The 21,389-nt window shown below is 45.4% G+C and overlaps 1 protein-coding gene across 1 annotated transcript; it reads right to left on the bottom strand.

Annotated features, from left to right (window-relative positions):
* Window positions 1–1,643: 1,643 nt before the first annotated feature.
* On the bottom strand, window positions 1,644–17,274 carry LOC310790971 (putative hydroxypyruvate isomerase). Its single transcript, XM_083652689.1, has 8 exons — window positions 17,059–17,274; window positions 15,467–15,578; window positions 14,338–14,452; window positions 11,841–11,919; window positions 5,078–5,127; window positions 4,915–4,984; window positions 3,185–3,319; window positions 1,644–1,771 (listed from the first exon to the last, which is right to left on the bottom strand). The coding sequence occupies exons 1-8, from the start codon at window positions 17,255–17,257 to the stop codon at window positions 1,707–1,709; spliced, it is 825 nt and encodes a 274-aa protein (XP_083508815.1). The 5' UTR covers window positions 17,258–17,274; the 3' UTR covers window positions 1,644–1,706.
* Between the last annotated feature and the right edge of the window lie 4,115 nt (window positions 17,275–21,389).

The following is a 21,389-nucleotide window of genomic DNA, read 5'->3' as shown; positions in this document are numbered from 1 at the left end:
AAACTCTTTAAGACACTCACTCCCCCACGGCAAGAGACTGAGGTCTACCAAGACCAGCTTCTTCCCAACTGCCATCAGCCTCACCAACAAGGCCCGGAAACCCCTTCCGCCAAGGGCCTCACCAACAACCCCCCCCCCCCCCCCCCCCCCTCCACACAAACTCACTACCTCCTCCTAAACTCAACTGAACCCCCCCCCCCATAAAACTGGATAAATCTAATTTAATGCCTGTCTAACTGGGACTGTAAATTAATGTAAATTCCCTGCACATTAATGCCTATTTAACTTAGCCTGTAAATTTCATGTACATTCAATGTAAAATCTTATTTAACTCCGACTGTAAATTCATGTAAATCCACTGCCTATTTAACTCTCTGTAAATCTGTCTGTAAATCTCATGTAAATTCAACGTAAATTCATATTTATCATCCACAGAACACTTCACCACTCATGTACATATTGTATATATTTACTCGATTTGATTGCACTTGCAACTTTGCGATTGTCTTTAGTTATCTTCCTACTTCTTATCTCTGAGGCATACAGACACTAAAACAAATTCCTCGTATGTAACTTGCATACTGTGGCAATAAAAGTGATTCTGATTCTGATCAGCATTATGGGCTGGCTGGTACTTGCATTATTGATTCAAGTTCTATAGGTGGCTTACTTAACTCATTTGATCAGTCAACAAAATGTAATTATTCTGTGAGCAGTCTTAAAATAATGGATTATTGGCAACAATGGGAAACTACCACATATTATGAAATACTCAATATCAAGTGCCTCAGGAGTTTGAACAGGAGAAATTTAAACCTTCAGTTCCTCACATTGAACTATTACGACAGGCTGCACCAATGACCAAGATGTGTGTCAATATAGAGCCAAAAATGACTGTTGAGGTGATGTCTGTAGTCGTCCATACAGTAGCTGCTACCTACATTTCTTTGGGAGGGGGGCAGTGGTGGCCCAAAGGCTAGAGAAGCGAGCTTGTGACCGAAAGGTTGTCGGTTCCATCCCCGGGACCGACAGGATAAATCTGGGTGGGTGAAAAAGCAGCGCTTGGCCCTCCCCATCACCACCACTGAGGTGCCCTTGAGCAAGGCCCCCCAATCCCAACCGCTCCAGTGGAGCTGCTCAGTGGCCAACAGATCAGACTGTGGTTGTACTGGTCAGCCTCCAGGTGTTAGTGTGTACAGGGTGCTCCCCTGAATAAATAAACATTAAAAGACCAAAAAAAAAACATAAACCAAATATCTTCCCAATATCACTTCAAACAGGTTTCAGAGCCATGCAGCTCTGATCAAGCTGCATGGCCAGAACATATCAATAGATATGATAGATAGATATGATAAATATATCAATATGTTCTGGGTTGATTGGGTTGTTTATCAATACCAGTGACTGGATGATTGATGATCACTTGGCCAGCTGCTAATATTTATGGCTTTCAAAACTCACTTTCTGGCCCATACTCTGTTTTGGAAGGGAAAATAACTCTCCAGACTCCACAGACAGGGTTTTATCCCATGTGCGTTTATTCCCAAACGTACTGTTTAATTACAATGACATTATGTAAATGTATGCTTTTTCCTAAAAGTGGTGCTGACTGAGAATTAAATAGGCATAAACAAACAGAATGGGCAGTGTCAAGACTTTTAAAACATGTTTAAGGCACGAACGAGGCTTGGAGGTCCATCGCCTCCTCAGGTCGTCACTTTGCTGCGTGTCCAATAATCTTTCACCCAACCGAGACCTTCACTTGTAGATCCTAAAGTGTACAATAAATAAAACATTGGGAAAAAAATCAGTCAACATTTTTATTGAAAATGTAATTGAATGTGTTTTATAGAGAGCCAAAGTGAAACGTGACTTCCTGCTTTCTCCCTGTACCAGCGCTGCGAAAAATATGGATGGCGGTGGACGGAGAATAAGGTTACTTTTTTGATCCCGTTTGAATTGTGCCACGGGGTGCCAACGCTAATTTTGTCAATTTAAAACGTAACTTTGCATGTCAAGAAAGTCGCAGTTTGTCGTCAAACTGTTGCACTAGAAGTTATAAATCAGAAAGACTACATACACTGTCGCCTAAGTGACGTCACTTTCTCTACCAGCAAAGCTGAAGACCGGCGACATGCCACGAGCTTCCACGAGCTATGTAGTTTTTATACGAAATGAACCCCTACGTTTCAGTTTGACGACAAACTGTGACTTTCTTGATATGCAAAGTTATGTTTTATAATTGACAAAATTAACGTTGGCACCCAGTGGCACAATGCAAACGGGATCAAAAAAGTAACCTTATTCTCCGTCCACCTCCATTCATATTTTCCGCAGCGCTGGTACAGGGAGAAAGCAGGAAGTCACGTTTCACTTTGGCTCTCTATAGGCTTGGACAATATCCAAAATATAATATTGAGATGCTGTCCCGCCAAAGTATCGTGATATCGGAGATCCATTTGTAAAAATTGTATTTCTCCTAAATTACATAAATTTTACATCTAGAGGGTAGGCCAATATTATTATTATTAGCCTACAAATTTGATCTGACTATTCAAGCAAAAAGAATAGCCATTTGCTGATTCCTCCCATTTCCAGAAAAATAAGCCGTTTGTGGAAAATGGAATTCACTTGAAATAAAATGACAAATTTGGCAAACGTATAAATTATAACTGATTATTATTATGTTTTACTATCCTGTGTCTGCGGGTGGGAAGCCGGATTAGGGTGTTACTATGTGTCCTGGTTGCTGCATTAGCGCCTCCTCTGGTCGGTCGGTTCGGGAGGCCTGTTCAGGGCGGAATGGAACTGGTGGGAATAGCGTGATCCTCCAATGTGCCACATCCTGCCGGTGAAGCTCCCCACTGTCAGGTGAAAAGAAGTGGCTGGCAACTGCGCACGTGTCGGAGGAAGCATGGTGCTAGTCTACGGCTCTCCCCAGATCGGCAGAGGGTGGAGCAGCGACCGGGTCAGCAGGGGGGAATTGGCCAAGTAAAAAATGGGGAGAAAATTGGGGGGGAGGGGGGAATCAGAAAAAAATTAAAATAAAAGATTTGTGATGTAAGCAACAGATGGTGTCGCAGCTGGTGGGACGAGGGGAGATTTTCTCTACTTGATTTCACTATAGTCAATGTTCTCGAATATTGGCCCAAGCCTACTGTGATACTCATTATTTGACCCTCACCTAATGGCTTGTATTCACAGCCGATGTACCCCTGGTAGCCCTGTTTCTCCAGTGTACTGAACAGGTAGCGGTAGTCCAGCTCTCCGGCGCTGTCTGGTTCATTACGGCCTGGAACCTGAGCAACCTGGATGTGACCTGGAGAACACGAAGGCTTCAACGGATGGTGGTGCTTACTGTGCACTTCTCTAGTCTTTGATGATATTGTAAATATAATACCCAACAACGGGTATTCAAATAATAAGAATAAAAAAACAAGGGCAAATTCAGCCGAGGACCACGTGTGTCCTGGGTCGCAAAACAAAACACACAGAAAAACAAGTCAACATAGAGTGTACAAATGACATATCAATCATATGACATCACTGATGACATCATCCCTGATGACATCATTGATGACATCATCACTGATGATATCCTATCCGTTATTTTGTTCCTGACACACTCCAAAAAGCCTTCTCTTGACCACGTGTTTGTGCACGCTGCGCATGTAGTACAAAAATGGGCTCTCAGTACCCACCATTATACAACGCTATGTAATTCCTAATGCTATGCCAAAACTAAGCCAAAATATCCAGTTTCAGCGAGCTGCCATCTTGCTTGTGTGACATCATTTGCAACCGGATTCTGTTCAGTAGTCATGCTGAGCCCCCTCAGCTGTGCCGGCAGCCGTCGGCTGACGGAGGTTTGAGGGTGGCTGTCACAGCTGTCAATCAGCCCTTTTCATATCGTCAAATAACGATTTAAAGTCGAACTGAACCTGTTCGTCACGTGCATAATGAGTCCGTTTCAGACTGAAAACATAGTTTGTCTAAGATGACAGGTTGAGAGGCGGGTCATAGTATCATGTCGTGTTCCGCCTCCAAATCGAGTGGGATTCATTGTGTTGTGGCGCTCCCCTCGGGAAGAGCCTTTTGACGAGAGGAGTGGAGCTCAGCGAGCCGCAGGCAGCCAGCTGCCTTCGTGTTGCAGATCGGAGAGTGCAGCACGTCGGCCTGGAATCTCCGAAGTGCGACCCCTGACAACCAAGCTCTCGGATGCGCGCGCCATTATCGCTACGATATCCCTGGAATGCGCGTTTTAACAAGCCAGTTACATTTCTTTGCATTCTTGGAGATTATAGTTTTTGTTTTTTGTTCATGTTTCTAACAATTGGCCAAGTTAGTAGTTAGTTTATGGGATAGGAATTCTGCCAGATGACAGGCACTAGGCGCCATTTTCTACTTCATTTGGAAGAGAAAATTATCCAGAAATGAAGATTTGATTGACAGCTGCATGTCCTGATATGATTGGTTGAAATGGGGTAGAAATTTGATTCTAGGTGACGTCAGCAAACTGTACATTACTGTTATCAATGAAATCTCGAAAAATTAACTTTTGATGTGAAAAAGTGTGAAAAACTAAAGAAATTAGATTGTTGTGATTTTGTCTGCATACATTATTAAATAGGTGCACTGCATACCCAGGTATTTGAACTAAACGAAATGAAAAGTCATTGTTTGGTTCAGCTCGACTTTAAAATCTAACTTATCATAAAAATGAGCACTTGAACCTACATACGTCAGCATAAGAACTACCTAAAATGACAGAAACCATAAAAAATGTTTGTGACGTGTACTTAAGATTTTTTTTGTTTGGTTTGGCTCTTTGCCACGGGGGTGATCGAGATGTTTAGGCTTTTTCACTTTGTGAAAGATTCAGCCCGATCACACGTAAAAATTGGACCCACTCACCGATAAGGGGAAAATACTTCTTTATGTTCTGTGTCAGGTTTCCATCCATTATTTGCCAGTGAAAGACATCCTAGGACAGACAGCAGTTCACAGAGCAGTTAGTAAAAGGCTTCAGATGGTTTTCCATTTTCCAGACGAGAGAAACATGTTGTGAAGTCCTCACCATCTGCAGCTTGATGTTTGGCTTTCCAACTCTCTCCAGTATTGCAGCGGCTACAGTGAAAGAAAGAAGAGCAGGAAAGGCCTTATCAAAGCGGGCCCGGCGCCACGAGGGGGAGCCAGGGGGCTTTGCACCCTCAGTTCAATTTTATGCCCCCTCACTTTAATTTTTTTTTTTTTTTTTTATAGTTCATCTATAAATGGCAGTTAGGCAATGTTTATACCTGACATGTTTCGGCTGCTGTTTCTGAAGTCTTCATCAAATTTGATCAGTTTAAGTTAAAGGAGAATTTAGTTTTTTTTTAACCTGGACCCCTCTCCTCACATTAATTATGATCTGACGACTCACCCAGCGATCTCCGCAGCGTTTCTGGCCGTCCTAGCGTTGTTTTGAGATCAATAGCGTCCAAGCCAGTCCTAAAATGGAGCTCCGAGGGGGCCAAGTGGCAGCCTGTCTTTCCTGCATCTAAATAGCCAGTTTTATTCCCGTTTTCGCCACATATCGTCATAATCTCATCCCGCAACAACCAGCAGACTGATATTTCCTCCCGGGCTGTTCCCTGGAGTCTCCCAGGGATCAAATTACCTCATTCGTGATCTCGGTCACCAAGTCTCGTCAAGTCCCGCGATACTTTCCTGCAGGCTGGCCAGTGTATCGTTCCAATTTTAGTATAGCCTACTAAATTGGAACGATACACGACCGCACGCCAGTCTTCTCTGTATCGTTCCAATTTAGTAGGCTATACTAAAATTGGAACGATACACTGGCCAGCCTGCAGGAAAGTATCGCGGGACTTGACGAGACTTGGTGACCGAGATCACGAATGAGGTAATTTGATCCCTGGGAGACTCCAGGGAACAGCCCGGGGGGAAATATCAGTCTGGTGCTTGTTGAGGGATGAGATTATGATGATATGTGGCGAAAACGGGAATAAAACTGGCTATTTAGATGCAGGAAAGACAGGCTGCCACTTGGCCCCCTCGGAGCTCCATTTTACGACTGGCTTGGACGCTATTGATCTCAAAACAACGCTAGGACGGCCAGAAACGCCGCGGAGATCGCTGGGTGAGTCGTCAGATCATAATTAATGTGAGGAGAGGGGTCCAGGTTCAAAAAAACTAAATTCTCCTTTAATGTAGGCTACCCCCTATAAACATAGCTCTGTTGTTTCAGAATTGGCAGGGAAGCGCTATATGCTGTGCTTTGGTTGTCACAAGGGCAGAAAGACGGAGACAATGCATCTGATCACTTTATTTCTTTAATTTAATGAACCTGGCACTGACTGGCTATTATTTTGTTTAGTTTTTGTTGATTTTTGCAGCAATTGTTTATTCTATGACTTTTCATAGACATATACAGTATGTTCGGAGTGCTCCAGACAGGTCCCGCATTTCATGTTATGCAAAGCTCAGCTCTATTATGCTATCTGCTGCTGTGAAATAGATGTTTTATTTGATTTTGAATAGTAGTCTTTCTTGTGTTGTTATTGCGCTTTTCAGAGGTTATTATGGTTAAAAAGTCCAGAAATAGGCATAGCGGGTATATAACCTATGTTTTACCATATAAAAATATCAGCCCCCTCCCCAGTTATAACCGCCCCCTAAGTCATTTCATCCTGGCGCCGGCCCTGTATCAAAGATAGGTCAGTTTCAGGCGTTTTTCCTCCTCCTCTGTTCTGGGTTTTCATTGAGTGAGGCTGTTACAGGCAAGACTTAGTTACTTAGTCTTATCATTCTGAAAATGCAGACTTTTATCAGTCTAAATCACAAAGTAAGACTGGAACAGAGAATAGTGGCCCAAGAGCTCATTGTGACAATAAACAAATATTGAATTCATACAGAGTTTGAACTATTGCAGACAGACACACAGCCAAGCTTTGTATGAGTTCAAAACATCAGTCTACTATTTACTGTCAGCAAAGCAGTCCTGGTTAATATATTTTGCTTGTGTCATTTAATGTGTATATTGTGTTTAGAACCCGACCGATACTGGATTTTTGAGGCCGATGCCGATACCGATATTGGGGAGTAAAAAAATTCCGATATCGATATATCGGCCGATATTCTTTACTTTACTTTACTTTATGTCATTTAGCAGACGCTTTTGTCCAAAGCGACTTACAATGCAATACAATACAGTGCAGTACAATATAAGATCAAAGAATACACATTATCAGCAACAATACAAAAATATATCAAGCAATAAACAAGGTAAAAAACAACAAACACTTATAAAAAGTATCGCTTATAAGACATAGCAAACAATAAGCACGATGAACAATTAAGAAAGGTCTGATCCTGAAGGGCCAAAAAATAATCCAAATAGGTGAGTCTTTAGTCTCCTACGGAAAATAGGCAGTGTTTCACCTGCACTGACCGAAAGGGGGAGCTCATTCCACCATTGTGGCGCCAAAGATGAAAAGAGTCGTGATCTAGATGCGCGACCCCCAGGTCCGCAGATTGATGGAGGGGCTAGACGGACAGGACGGGTGGAGGTACGGAGAGAGCTATGTAATGGTTGTAACTTAATCATGGACTGTAAATATATAGGGGCTGACCGGTGGAGTGCCCTGTAAGCCAGTACCAGAGACTTGAATCTGATGCGTGAAAGGATGGGAAGCCAATGGAGTTTATGGAGGAGGTGAGTGACGTGAGAGAATTTGGGCAGGTTATACACCAGACGGGCTGCAGAGTTTTGAATTAGTTGAAGAGGTCGGATAGTAGATGCAGGTAACCCGGCCAACAGAACATTGCAGTAATCCATGCGGGAGAGAACCAATGCCTGGACCAGGAGTTGAGTCGCCTCTACTGAGAGACAGGACCGAATCCTACGGATGTTGTAGAGTGAAAATCTGCAGGCGCGGGCAGTGGCTGCGATGAAAGCTGAGTTTGATAGCTGGTTATCCAGGATTACGCCGAGGTTTTTAACTGTTTGGGAGGGCAGTACGGTAGTGTTTTCAATGGAGATGGAGAGGTCACTAAGAGGACAGTCCTTAGCCGGGAGGAAGAGGAGCTCAGTTTTATCAATGTTCAATTTGAGATGGTGTACGGACATCCAGGCTGCGATGTCTTTGAGGCAGGAGGCGAGGCGGGCTTCAATTTGGGTGTCAGAGGGGGGGAAAGAAATGAAAAGTTGCGTGTCATCGGCGTAACAATGGTAAGAGAAACCGTGAGAGGCTATTACATGGCCGAGCGATCTGATATACAAAAGAAAAAGGAAAGGGCCCAGGACTGAGCCCTGGGGTACACCAGTGGTAAGAGTGGAGGGTCTAGAAAGGGCACCTCGCCATAACACCTGGTATGAGCGATCAGAAAGATAAGAAATAAACCATGAAAGTGCAGAACCAGAAATACCCAGGTGAGAGAGAGTAGAGAGAAGGATTTGGTGATTTACGGTGTCAAAAGCTGCAGATAGATCTAGAAGAACAAGGACAGAGGAGAGGGATGAGGATTTGGCAGAATGTAAGGCATGAGTGACTGAGAGGAGGGCTGTCTCGGTGGAGTGAAGGGGCTTGAAACCTGATTGTAGGGGATCTAATAGATTGTTCTGGGAGAGATAAAGTGAAAGTTGATCTGAGACTGCACGTTCGAGGGTTTTGGATATGAAGGAGAGAAGGGACACAGGACGGTAGCTATGGGTGGTGGAGGGGTCTAAAGAAGGTTTTTTGAGCAGTGGTTTGACTCTAGCAGTCTTGAGGAGAGTGGGAACAGAACCAGAGGACAGGGATGAATTGATGAAGGAAGTGAGAAAATGGGAAATATCAGAGGAGATAGCCTGGAGGAGAGAAGAGGGGATAGGATCGAGGGGGCAGGAGGTAGCACGGTTGGACATAATGAGTTTGAGTACATCTTCAGGGGAGAGGGGACAGAAGGAGGCAAGACCAGTGGGGGGGGGTCGGAGAGTGTGTGCTGGTGACGGGGAAACTGCTGTTGGTGACTGGAGGGGGGAAAGCAGAGCTGATGTCATCTACCTTCTTGGTGAAGAAGGTCATGAAATCGTCGGCAGTGAGGGAAGGGGGGGGGGAGGGGGTGGAGGGTTAAGAAGAGTGGAAAAAGTAGAAAACAATTTACTAGGGTTTGAGGCGGAAGACTGGATTTCTGAGATGTAGAAAGAGGACTTAGCAGCTGAGATAGAAGAGGTGAAATTTGAATGGAGGAGGTGGTAGGCAGAGAGGTCAGTGGGGAGAAGAGACTTTTTCCATTTTCGCTCAGCTGCCCGAAGCTCAGCACGACTGGTAGGCAGAGCCTCGGACAGCCAAGGAGCAGGAGGGGAGGTTCTGGCAGGTTTGGTGATGAGGGGACAGAGGGAGTCGAGAGCGGAGGAGAGAGAGGAAAGAAGTGCAGCGGAGGCTAGGTTGGTGGAGAGACAGGAGAATTGCTCTACTGAGGGAAGGATGGAGAGAACAGTAGAAGAGAGGGCTGAGGGTGAGAGGGTTTGTAGGTTACGCCGAGTGGTGATGTTGTGAGTAGGTGCAGGGGGGGGAATGGGGAGAGAGATGGGAAGGGAAAAGGTTACAAAATGGTGATCTGATACGGGGAGCGGAGTGACAGTGAGGTTGGAAGTGCAGCAAGAGCGTGAGAAAACAAGGTCGAGCAGATTTCCGGCTTTATGAGTGGGAGGAGATAGGGACAGAGAGAGATCAAAAGATGAGAAAAAACTAGTGAACAAAGAGGTCTGAAGTGTCGTGGCCGGGATATTGAAATCCCCTAACAGGATGAGCGGTGTGGCATCTTCAGGATATATGGAGAGGAGGGTGTCTAATTGCTCTAGAAAATCACCAAGCTGACCAGGTGGGCGGTAAATGACTATGATGCTAAGTTTAATGGGTAGGGATACAGTGACAGAGTGAGCTTCGAAGGAGGAAAGAGAGAGATGGGAAAGAGGGGTGACTGTGTATGTCCATTTAGGTGATATAAGAAGCCCAGTGCCCCCCCCTCGGCCAGAGGCTCGGGGGGTGTGTGAGAATGAAAAGGCAGAGGAGAGAGCAGCTGGGGTGGCAGTATTTTCTGGAATAATCCAGGTTTCCGTGAGGGCGAGAAAGAGGAGAGATTGAGAGAGGGCGTGACCGGAGATTATATCGGTTTTGTTTACTGCTGATTGGCAATTCCAGAGACCACCGGAGATAATAAGAGGAGTATTAACATTTTTTAAAGATGAAAAGTTTTCAGGGTTACTGCCATGTCTAAAAAACGGGGTGGGTGAAAAGTTATTTTTTACAGTGATGTGGACAGGAATTGAATAGGAGACACCAGTTGTGATAGGGAAGGGTAGAGGTGAGGTGGGTGTAATGAGCCCGCCAGGCCATGAGGGGGAGCTAGAGCTGAGGTTTGTACAGAGTGGAGGGCTACGCTGAGTCTGACCAGAAGTGACCAGTCTGAGGGGATTCTCGTGCAGTCAGGCGGGATGGGTCGTGGCTAGCTTTAGGTGACATGAGATATTTGCAGCCAGTACTGCAATTCCTATATTGCTGGGGTGGAGATTATCCAGTTTATATAGGCGGGGCGATTTCCAGAAGGAGTCGTAGTGGTCAATGAACTCATACCCGCAGGCAGCGCTGTAATTATGAAGCCATTCGTTGCTGCTGAAAATACGGCTAAACGATTCCGAGCTCTTCCTGAGAGTAGGAATCATGCCAGAGAACACGCACTTCTTCCCTAGACTCTCGATTGTCTCGGCCAGAGTTTCATAGTCGTATTGTAATTGAATTGATTCTCTACACCTGGTATCATTTGTGCCCGCGTGAATAATGACAGAGTTGGCAGACGGATACTTCTCGATGATGGATGGGATGTATTCAACTAGATCAAGCACTTTTGCTCCAGAAAACGAATAAGTTATGCAATTGGGGATGGCTACGTGTCTAATAATAGAGTCGCCTATTAGAATGTAGTCAGGCGGCGTAAAGGTGATGCTGGGAGCAGGAGAAAGCCTGTTAGCATTAGCCGAGCTAGCCACGGCTGTAGCTGAGCTAATCAAGCTAACTCGGTCACCAGCTACAGTGCGATGACCCGTAGCACTAGCGGGGCTCGGGATGGGGAAAGGGGACAGAGGAGGGCTAGCGCATCTAGCTCGTTTTCCCTGGGAGGTTAGTGGGGTTGTCGGGGAATTCGGGCGCTCGCGCTTCTTCTTAGATTTTTTGTGAACCTCGACCGGGGGTTGCTGAGCCGTCCAGGCGCAGTCAGCCTCCGGGTCGGGGGGTATTCTTTTATTAAATATACACATTATATTACACCATGTTTTTGCAATGATCCTTCAAATATCAAACACTTGACAAAGATATGACTTGACTTGACATGACTTGAAATATGTAATGTAGGCAGGATATTTTACAGCTTATCAATAAACTTGTCCAAAATGACATCAATGCAATGAAACAGTCAACTGAACTGGGGATTTAATAATTATAAATAACTAGAAATACAAAAACACAAATGTAACAAATATAAAATATAACTTGAATTAAGAAAAAAGATCAAATATACACAACATGCTGTCTATGACTTAAAAAATACAAAATAAAAAAATATCGGCATATCAGCCAACATATCAACCGATACCGATATATCGGTTATCGGCCAATATCGGCCGATAATATCGGTGGACCGATATATCGGTCGGGCTCTAATTGTGTTACTGTATTATTGTGTTGTCTATATCTCATGCAACCAGATCAACTACACCAAGACAATTTCCTTGTATGTGCAAACATACTATGGCCGAATAAAATCATTCTGATTGTGCTAGAATGTGAGACATGTCTTCTTACCCTGATGAGGAGAGTCCAGGAAGTACCTGGGATCTGTAATCCTTGTGTTGATTGGTTCAATCAAACCAGTGATTCCGTCCTGTGTAAAGTAACAGCAACACTTGAGGACATTGTTTTTCTTTGATCATTGATTATTAATAGGGATAGCAGTTTTCCAAAATACTACAGAAAAGGGGCCAGGATAAGAAGGTGGTAGAGAACCGGGATTCGAGGGGTGGGTAGGGTTAGTGACTGGGGGGATATGGGTGGTGTTTGGGGGGGGTTGAGGGGTGGGTAGGGTAAGTGACTGGGGGGATATGGGTGGTGTTTGGGGGGGGGGGGGGGTTGAGGGGTGGGTACGGTTAGTGACTGGGGGGATATGTGTGGTGTTTGGGGGGGGGTTGAGGGGTGGGTAGGGTTAGTGACTGGGGGGATACGGGTGGTGTTTGGGGGGGATTTGAGGGGTGGGTAGGATTAGTGACTGGGGGGATATGGGTGGTGTTTGGGGGGGGGGATTTGAGAGGTGGGTAGGGTTAGTGACTGGGGGGATATGGGTGGTGTTTGAGGGGGGGGGGATTTGAGGGGTGGGTAGGGTTAGTGACTGGGGGGATATGGGTGGTGTTTGGGGGAGGGGAGATTTGAGGGGTGGGTAGGGTTAGTGACTGGGGGGATATGGGTGGTGTTTGGGGGGGGGGATTTGAGGGGTGGGTAGGGTTAGTGACTGGGGGGATATGGGTGGTGTTTGGGGGGGGGGGATTTGAGGGGTGGGTAGGGTTAGTGACTGGGGGGATATGGGTGGTGTTTGGGGGGGGGGGGGATTTGAGGGGTGGGTAGGGTTAGTGACTGGGGGGATATAGACCAGACCTGCACATCCAAAGCGTCAAGGCCGCGCCCCTTTTTGGGGGATAGAAAGAATGAATAGCGTTGTTGTGATGGTATTTTTGCCGTGTTTTTAGCTAGCATAGACAAAATACCAATTCATTAATTTCGGGTTCAAGTGTTTTTTTGGTTTGATAAACATGTCTACTAATTATTTTGCGATCTTGCCCGAACCTGAACGGTCGAGATATATGAATAAATGAAGGTTGACTGGTCTGTTGTCATGTCCGTTCAGCCTGAGTCAAAGAGGATTTCCGCATTCCCCCAAAAAGGGGCGCGGTGCAGTGCGATGACGCATTGCAGCTGGTCTATGGGTGTTTGGGTGGGGGGGGGATTTGAGGGGTGGGTAGGGTTAGTGACTGGGGGGATATGGGTGGTGTTTGGGGGGGGTTTTGAGGGGTGGGTAGGGTTAGTGACTGGGGGGATATGGGTGGTGTTTGGGGGGGGTTTGAGGGGTGGGTAGGGTTAGTGACTGGGGGGATATGGGTGGTGTTTGGGGGGGGTTTTGAGGGGTGGGTAGGGTTAGTGACTGGGGGGATATGGGTGGTGTTTGGGGGGGGTTTTGAGGGGTGGGTAGGGTTAGTGACTGGGGGGATATGGGTGGTGTTTGGGGGGGTTTTGAGGGGTGGGTAGGGTTAGTGACTGGGGGGATATGGGTGGTGTTTGGGGGGGGATTTGAGGGGTGGGTAGGGTTAGTGACTGGGGGGGGGGGGGGTGTTGTGTGGTCTAAAGGTTTGCGCTTGTTCAGGAGTGCCCTGCTCACACTCGCTCACACTCTCTCTCTCTCTCACACACACACACACACACACACACACACACACACACACACACACACACACACACACACACACACACCTGGAAGCTGACCAGTACAACCAGTCTGATCTGAGCAGCTCCACTGCAGCGGTTGGGGTTAAGCGCCTTGCTCAGTGGTGGTAATGAGGGAGGGGCAAGCGCTGTTTTTTCACTTTCCACACCCAGATTGATCCTGCCGTTTAGTTCAAATTTCAAAATGGTGAACCATTTCATAGTTCACCATAGTGAATCATGCTACACAGCGTCAAAGCCCGCGCCGAAGGCTGCGCTGCGTGCAGCTCCCCGGATATGTGACTCGACGCAGCCGAGTATAATAAAATGTAGATGGGGAGATAACAGGAGAGAGTGAAAAGCTATTACAAAGTATAATGCATTACACATTCTCTTCTTGGACTAACTTCTAGTCATTGAAATCCTAGTGAAATCACACAATTGACTCATTTTGCTGGGGACTCCCCTCGTCAAGCTGGTGTTAGAGTATATAGGTCTAGCTGCTGTCAGTTGGAGCATGTTCCCAGCTTTATGTGAGCTCATACCACCCCCACCTCATGAAGGATGACCTCATACCACCCCCACCTCATGAAGGATGACCTCATACCACCCCCACCTCATGAAGGATGACCTCATACCACCCCCACCTCATGAAGGATGACCTCATACCACCCCCACCTCATGAAGGATGACCTCATACCACCCCCACCTCATGAAGGATGACCTCATACCACCCCCACCTCATGAAGGATGACCTCATACCACCCCCACCTCATGAAGGATGACCTCATACCACCCCCACCTCATGAAGGATGACTTCATAGTTACCTACCTTTAAGAGGATATCAGCAGCATACTTTAGGTTCTGTACAAAGATGGACTCCATCTCCTTGGCAATAGCAGTTCTGTCCGACCCCACAGGGACTCTTCCTGCCATCAGGTGGATCCTGATAACATCACATGTAAAAGCTGTCACACTGTGAACACTAGTACAGTAGTAGCACAGCAGCCCAGGGCACCCATACAGCATTATAACCCTGCTGGACAGTATGTGCAGCACAGCAGCCCAGGACACCCATACAGCATTATAACCCTGCTGGACAGTATGTGCAGCACAGCAGCCCAGGACACCCATACAGCATTATAAACCCTGCTGGACAGTATGTGCAGCACAGCAGCCCAGGACACCCATACAGCATTATAAACCCTGCTGGACAGTATGTGCAGCACAGCAGCCCAGGACACCCATACAGCATTTATAACCCTGCTGGACACTATGTGCAGCACAGCAGCCCAGGACACCCATACAGCATTTATAACCCTGCTGGACACTATGTGCAGCACAGCAGCCCAGGACACCCATACAGCCTTATAAACCCTGCTGGACAGTATGTGCAGCACAGCAGCCCAGGACACTGGTGTAACTGTTCCATTTCTCCAGGGTAAAAGCGATGCTGTTAGGCCTAATGCAATTTGCCTCATCACCAAAATAAATGGAAAAAGGTATTTTATTGTAAGCTAGCTCAAATTGTAATTTGGTTCATTAGGTCAGTGATCTCATTTTAACTGATTATGTGTACAAGTATGCTGATTTGATTGTGAAATGTTCCAGTTACTGCAACAACAACAAAAGGATCAGATACTCTTGAAATGAAATGGTAATTACCTGTTGGATTACTCAGAAACCTACAGAAAACCTACAGAAAAGAAATACATATTTATATATTTTGTGTACTGAAATTACAGTCTGAAACTGATGGTTCAGTTCTTGACACAGGCTCCCGTCCCTACTACACCTCAACTCTTGGTTGACAATAAAGATTGGGTGTGAAAAGGTTTATGCACCGACACATTTGTGATCGGACACCATTTTCAGGGCTGCAATTGTTGGGGTGAGAAGAACTATACAAAAGTGATCTACTGCACATTTCAGAATCAAGATCTCTTTGTTGTCGCGTCACCTTTTGCAGTCCAAAGCTCTGGCATACTGCACAGCCAGATCCAAGCCCTGTCTGAACTCTGCCTCTCTGCCAGGCACCGCTCCCAAGCCAAGATCCCCTGCCTTCACATCTCCTGCAAGACAGTCACCTTCATCATCACCACCACCACCACCATCATCATCAACATCATCATCCATTGTTATCATTCACATGCTGTTTACTCTGAGGATCAAAACCAAAACAATCAATGAAACCATTACAGAGGCTGTGTAGCTTTACCAGAGGTTTGTGCTCAGTAGTTTTGGATTCTAGTTTTTACTGCAGCTACATTAGAAGAGTCCCCCGCCCCCATTTCACATTTCTCTATAACTCAATTTGTTCGCGGACGTCTTTGACTACTGGGTCTACTGGTGATATACAGTAAGTATGTGACAATAATGTGTTTTATTCCAAGAACATCTAAGTCGGTGGGTTTCAATCCTGCTGCTTTTCATGCTAGCCATCTGATCATGGACTGATTTACATCTGAGACACCAGGTGAATGTCAGTAACTGCAGTGATGCAGCTGGTAGGATAGAAAACCAGCAGGACTAAAATCACAGTAGAAAATTACATTACATTACATTATGTCATTTGGCAGACGCTTTTATCCAAAGCGACTTACAATAACACATTTTTGTCAGCAATAGAGCAATCAACTATGGAGCACAGTCTATGATAACTACAACTTCTGAAGGAACAGTGGTACAAGTTTAGTTTTTTTTTTTTTTTTTTTAGAAAGAGAGAACGAAGTTAGATCAAGAAGGGCCCAGATGGAGCCTGAAAAGGTGAGTCTTTAGTCTTTTCCGAAAGATCGGCAGTGATTCAGCTGTCCTGACCGAAGGTGGAAGCTCGTTCCACCATTGAGGTGCCAGGGACGAGAAGAGTCGAGATCGGGATGAGCGACTTTTGAGCCCCCGTAGCGAAGGAGGGGCGAGGCGCCCTGCAATGTTGGAGGAGCGAAGGGAGCGCTGAGAGGTTTGGAACCTGACCATAGATTGCAGGTACAGGGGAGCTGAGTGGTGTACTGCCCTGTAGGCCAGTACCAGTGTCTTGAATTTGATGCGGGCCGAGATGGGAAGCCAGTGGAGGTCCTGGAAGAGCACCTCCACTGGGGAAGAAACTTATGTCATGTAAAGAAGTGTAACTTATGTCATGTAAAGAAATGTAACTGATGTGATGTAATGCGGATAATATAAAATTAATCGTTTTTATAAGATGCATCGCGATGTGGACATTGAATCGTTGAATCGTTTAAGTTTAAAACGTATGTTGGCATTCAGATTTTAAAGCACTTCCTAAATGAAAAAGGGAGTTGATATTTATCTGACTGCTTGTATTGATGAAAATGATGAAAAAGTAGCCATGTGCAGTAACAATATAGAAAATTGAGGATGTGATACTTTGAGCTGTATTGAGAAGAGATGCATCATGTGATGTATTGTGGAATCGAATCGAATCGTTGACAGATAATAGATGAGTATGTGAGTCCCCCCCCCCCCCCCCCCCCCACACACACACACACACACACACACACACACACACACACACACACAGTGTAGTCCAGTCTTTACCAGGCGGGGTGTTGATGAGCACCACCTCCACTCCTGCAGCCTCCTTAGCCCGCTGCAGAGTCTGCAAGTCGGCGTCGTAGAGCCAGGCCGCCTCCACAGCCTGGAACCCGGCCGAGGCGGCGGAGCAGATCCGCTGACTGAAGTCTGGAAGCTCCGTGAACAACCAGGAGATGTTAGCACAGAACTTCAACCCAGGCATCTTCACTTACTGCAGAGTGCAGACCTGTGTGAACGACCCGGCGTTCACCACCAGCTGTCTGTGTTCAGTGTTGGACTTTACTCCGTTTACCTGCGTGTGTTAAGTTAGCTACAGTTAGCGAGTTTAACACCGGAAAATGACAGGCGGCCTTCAAAATAAAACAACCCGATGCGTTTTTAGGCTGATAGAACGCTACCACCACATAATCTACTTTGCTATGAACACGTGCTGTGAGGCGGACTTTTTTGGAAACAAACAATTTTATTTTAACTTACTTTCTCCCTTAATGGATAGGCATACTTTTAAAATCAGCTTATTTTGAAAGTTATATAAGGAAGTGCTATGTTGTATTGTAGCTCACACAATTGTCACGTGACTGGTAGCATGCTTCCTGGCTCCGTCTACTGCGCAGGCGCATGATGCACTGTCAAAAAGATTCCAATGAGTACTGACCAGTGACCACCGTACTGACCTGATTACGTGCCTGCATGTGTATAATGATTTATATTTAGAAAGAGGAACATAGTGCTATTTGATTTCAGCAACTGCAGTCAAAGAGAATTAAGGGAAGCCTTGCCCACTTGTGTGTGATGATGACTGTGTGTGATCTTTTTTCTGTGTCAAATGTCACCCCAAGACCCCCTCCTTCCCTTGTACTCCACTGCACTTGGGGGCAGAACACGCCCTGGAGCAAGTCCATTTTGACAGCTCACAGCGATTTCATTAACCAACTGAATTAATGTTAATAGCTGACATTGAAATACATTATGGTTACGTACGAGAACGCTAACATGGCTTCATGGATCAAAATCGCTTTTGTAGGAACAACCACAGACCAAAACCCATGTGTTTACATACATTGACCTGCAGAGGGAGCAATAAGCTAGATTATTTCGTAGCCTACCTCGAAGCCTCGAAGAAGGAGGCCCATTTCCACCGAAAGACCATGTGGAAATTCGTCATGGTGGATGCTAACGTGAGACGTGATGAAGCTGTGTTGGACCGAAGTAGGCTAGCTATAGCTACAGTGAGTAAATAATTTGGTTGGAAAAGTTGCTGTCACCGTGTGAAAATGTTCACACGTTCGAAACAACGCCAACAAAAGCTGCTGGATGCTTTAGGTCCTGAAGTGCGCCGACAAAGAGCAGGTTTGTGACATTTCATTGTTATTTCACTGCTGAGGAACACCTGCGTGGTTGAAACGCGTTGCGTTTTGTTTGCCCATATCAAAGATATATTCTGTTTTGTAACTGCTTGTACACAGATATATTACTTCTTATTAAATATTGCCTTAAAACTCCAAGTAGCTTCCCCTTTTTTCACTTTGTATACTATTGCCTTTTGAGCTGCTTTGGTCCACACTTTTTGTGATTTCCCATTTCACATCGCACACAGTTTGTGATATTCCATAGCTCCTGCATCAAGCTTGTCTGGGAAGCTAAGCAGGTTTGGCTCAGCCTGGTAAACCAGTCGGTCACATGAACTCACATTTCATTTCGTTCTACCACAAAATGAAATGTGAGTTCATGTGACCGGCTGCTTTACCAGGCTAGGTTTGGTAATGCGGTTAGTCTTTGAACCCCCTATATTTTCGTAATTGAGAGACAGGATTGATAGATCTTGTCATTCTGATTTAGGGGCAGCAAGCTACAGCTGACAGTCTTTGGTACCCCTCAATAATTTTCCCATTAACATTATGAAGTAATGGCAACACGTTTAGGTAGTGTTCCTTAATGTAAAAAAAAAGTGTGTATTTCATTTGTACCTCCAGACTTCACTCCTGTCCCTGTGAAGAGTGAAGATGATGAAGAGAAACCTCAGTCCTCACAGCTTCATCAAAGCCAAACTGAGGAGAACAGAGAAACAGCGCTTCTAGACCCAGACCCGCCACACATTAAAGAGGAACTGCGGACCAGTCAGGAGGGAGAGCAGCTTCAGGAGGACCCAGAGCCCCCTCAGATTAAAGAGGAACAGGAGGGATTCTGGACCAATCAGGGGGGAGGGCAGCTTCAGGAGGACCCAGAGCCCCCACAGATTAAAGAGGAACAGGAGGGACTCTGGACCAATCAGGGGGGAGAGCAGCTTCAGGAGGACCCAGAGCCCCCACATATTAAAGAGGAACAGGAGGGACTCTGGACCAGTCAGGAGGGAGATCAGCTTCAGGAGGATTCAAAGCCCCCAGACATTAAAGAGGAACGGGGTGAACTCTGCACCTATCAGGTGCAGCGTATTTACTATACCCTGAGCGGTACCCACCTCGTCCTCCTCCCTCTTGACCGTACCAGTCAGGAGGGACAGCAGCTTCAGGGGGACTCAAAGCCCCCACACATTAAAGAGGAACAGAGGGAACCCTGCACCAGTCAGGAGGGAGAGCAGCTTCAGGACGACGCAAAGCCCCCACACATTAAAGAGGAACAGAGGGAACTCTGCATCAGTAACTTAAAAGGGGAACAGGGGGAACTCTGGACTAGTCAGGAGGGAGAGCAGCTTCAGGAGGACCCAGAGCCCCCACACATTAAAGACGAACAGGAGGGACTCCGAACCAGTCAGGAGGGCGAGCAGCTTCCAGGACTCGAGGAGGTTGATATCACCAAGTTCCAATTCACCCATGTTCCTGTGAAGAGTGAAGATGAGGAAGAGAAACCTAAGTCCTCACTGCTTCATCAAAGCCAAACTGAGGAGAACAGAGTGGCAGAGCCTCTAGCCAGCAGCTCAACTGAACAGATAAAAACAGAAGCTGATGGAGAGGACTGTGCAGTATCAGAACCAGCCATTAACTTAGATCTAGGTCATTATTTACAACCAACTAGTCATGGCAAGACTTCAGACTCTGCTGAACCTGAAAGGGAAGACAGTGATGATTGGAAGGAGACTAGTGAACCTCAGTCAGGGGGTAAAAGATTTGACCGCAGGGGAACTCTGTTGAGACACATGAGAATCCACACAGGTGAGAAACCATCTAACCACACCCTCCACATCACGTAGCTGATTCTGTTAAATGGGCATATATCGTGTCATATCAATCACAGACCCCTGAATTGAATCAAAATAATATTGTGGTAGACTTTGTGATATCAGCAAATATCATATCTTTGTCCAAAGAATCTATGGCCTAATCCCAATTCTTATTTGACCCCTACCCCTTATTTTTTGAGTGCCCCTCGCATTTCCCCCTTGTCCTTCAAAACGGAGCCACAAGGCGTAGGGGTTGAAAACAGTCGCCTAAGAAATGGGACACCACTCATTACGTCATCACATTGGCAAACTGTGATAATAAAGCTATTTCTGCTTCAAACATTGATTGAAGTCTGCAGATTGTCATAGATACACTATTTCGTCATCATATTGCATATTACCAGAAATTTATCAATTCAATGATTGATAACTTATTTATATTTAAATTATACTATTTTATTCCTTGACTGGTTTGCTCAGAAGTCACTGGAAACCATGATTATAACATTATAGTAGGCTAGACCCTACTATAGGATAGTATAGCCTATCCAAATTTATGTTGATATTGTACATAATATTCTGTTTTTTTAAGTCAAGTCAAGTTTATTTGTATAGCACATTTCATACACAGATGCAGTTCAAAGTGCTTCACATAAAATGGATGACATAAGAAAATAAAAAAAGAGGATGAAATAGATATTTCATAACAGCTTTGTCTTTATACTGTAGTTTGGACGCCAACCATACCCTCTTATGGTACCTTGTGTATCTTGCGTCTTCTGTTGCCCGTACTTGCCACAGCATTGGGTTTGCATCAAATCAGATAGAGGCAATTCAAAGTGCTTCACATAAGATGGTCAACACAAGAAAATAAGAGAATAAAAGAAGAGGATAAAATAGACATTTAAAAGCATCACAACAGAGTAGTTGCAAAAATAGTTAAAAATGTTCTATCTGTCAGCAGTTAAAAGCGACGGTAAACATAAAAGTCTTTAGTCTATTTTTAAAACTAAGCGTAGGAGCAATTCAGCCATGTATTTTGGGCCTAGGCCGTTAAGTGATTTGTAGATTAGTAACAGTATTTTAAAATCTATTCTATGACACACTGGCAACCAGTGTACGGACTTAAAAACTGGAGTAATATGATCAGCTATCTTAGTCTTTGTTAGAACTCTAG

The sequence above is a fragment of the Poromitra crassiceps genome, assembly GCF_964638095.1.
Source record: "Poromitra crassiceps genome assembly, chromosome: 16".
In the NCBI taxonomy this organism is placed as follows: domain Eukaryota; kingdom Metazoa; phylum Chordata; class Actinopteri; order Beryciformes; family Melamphaidae; genus Poromitra; species Poromitra crassiceps.
This window is presented reverse-complemented; position numbering and strand designations above follow the sequence as displayed.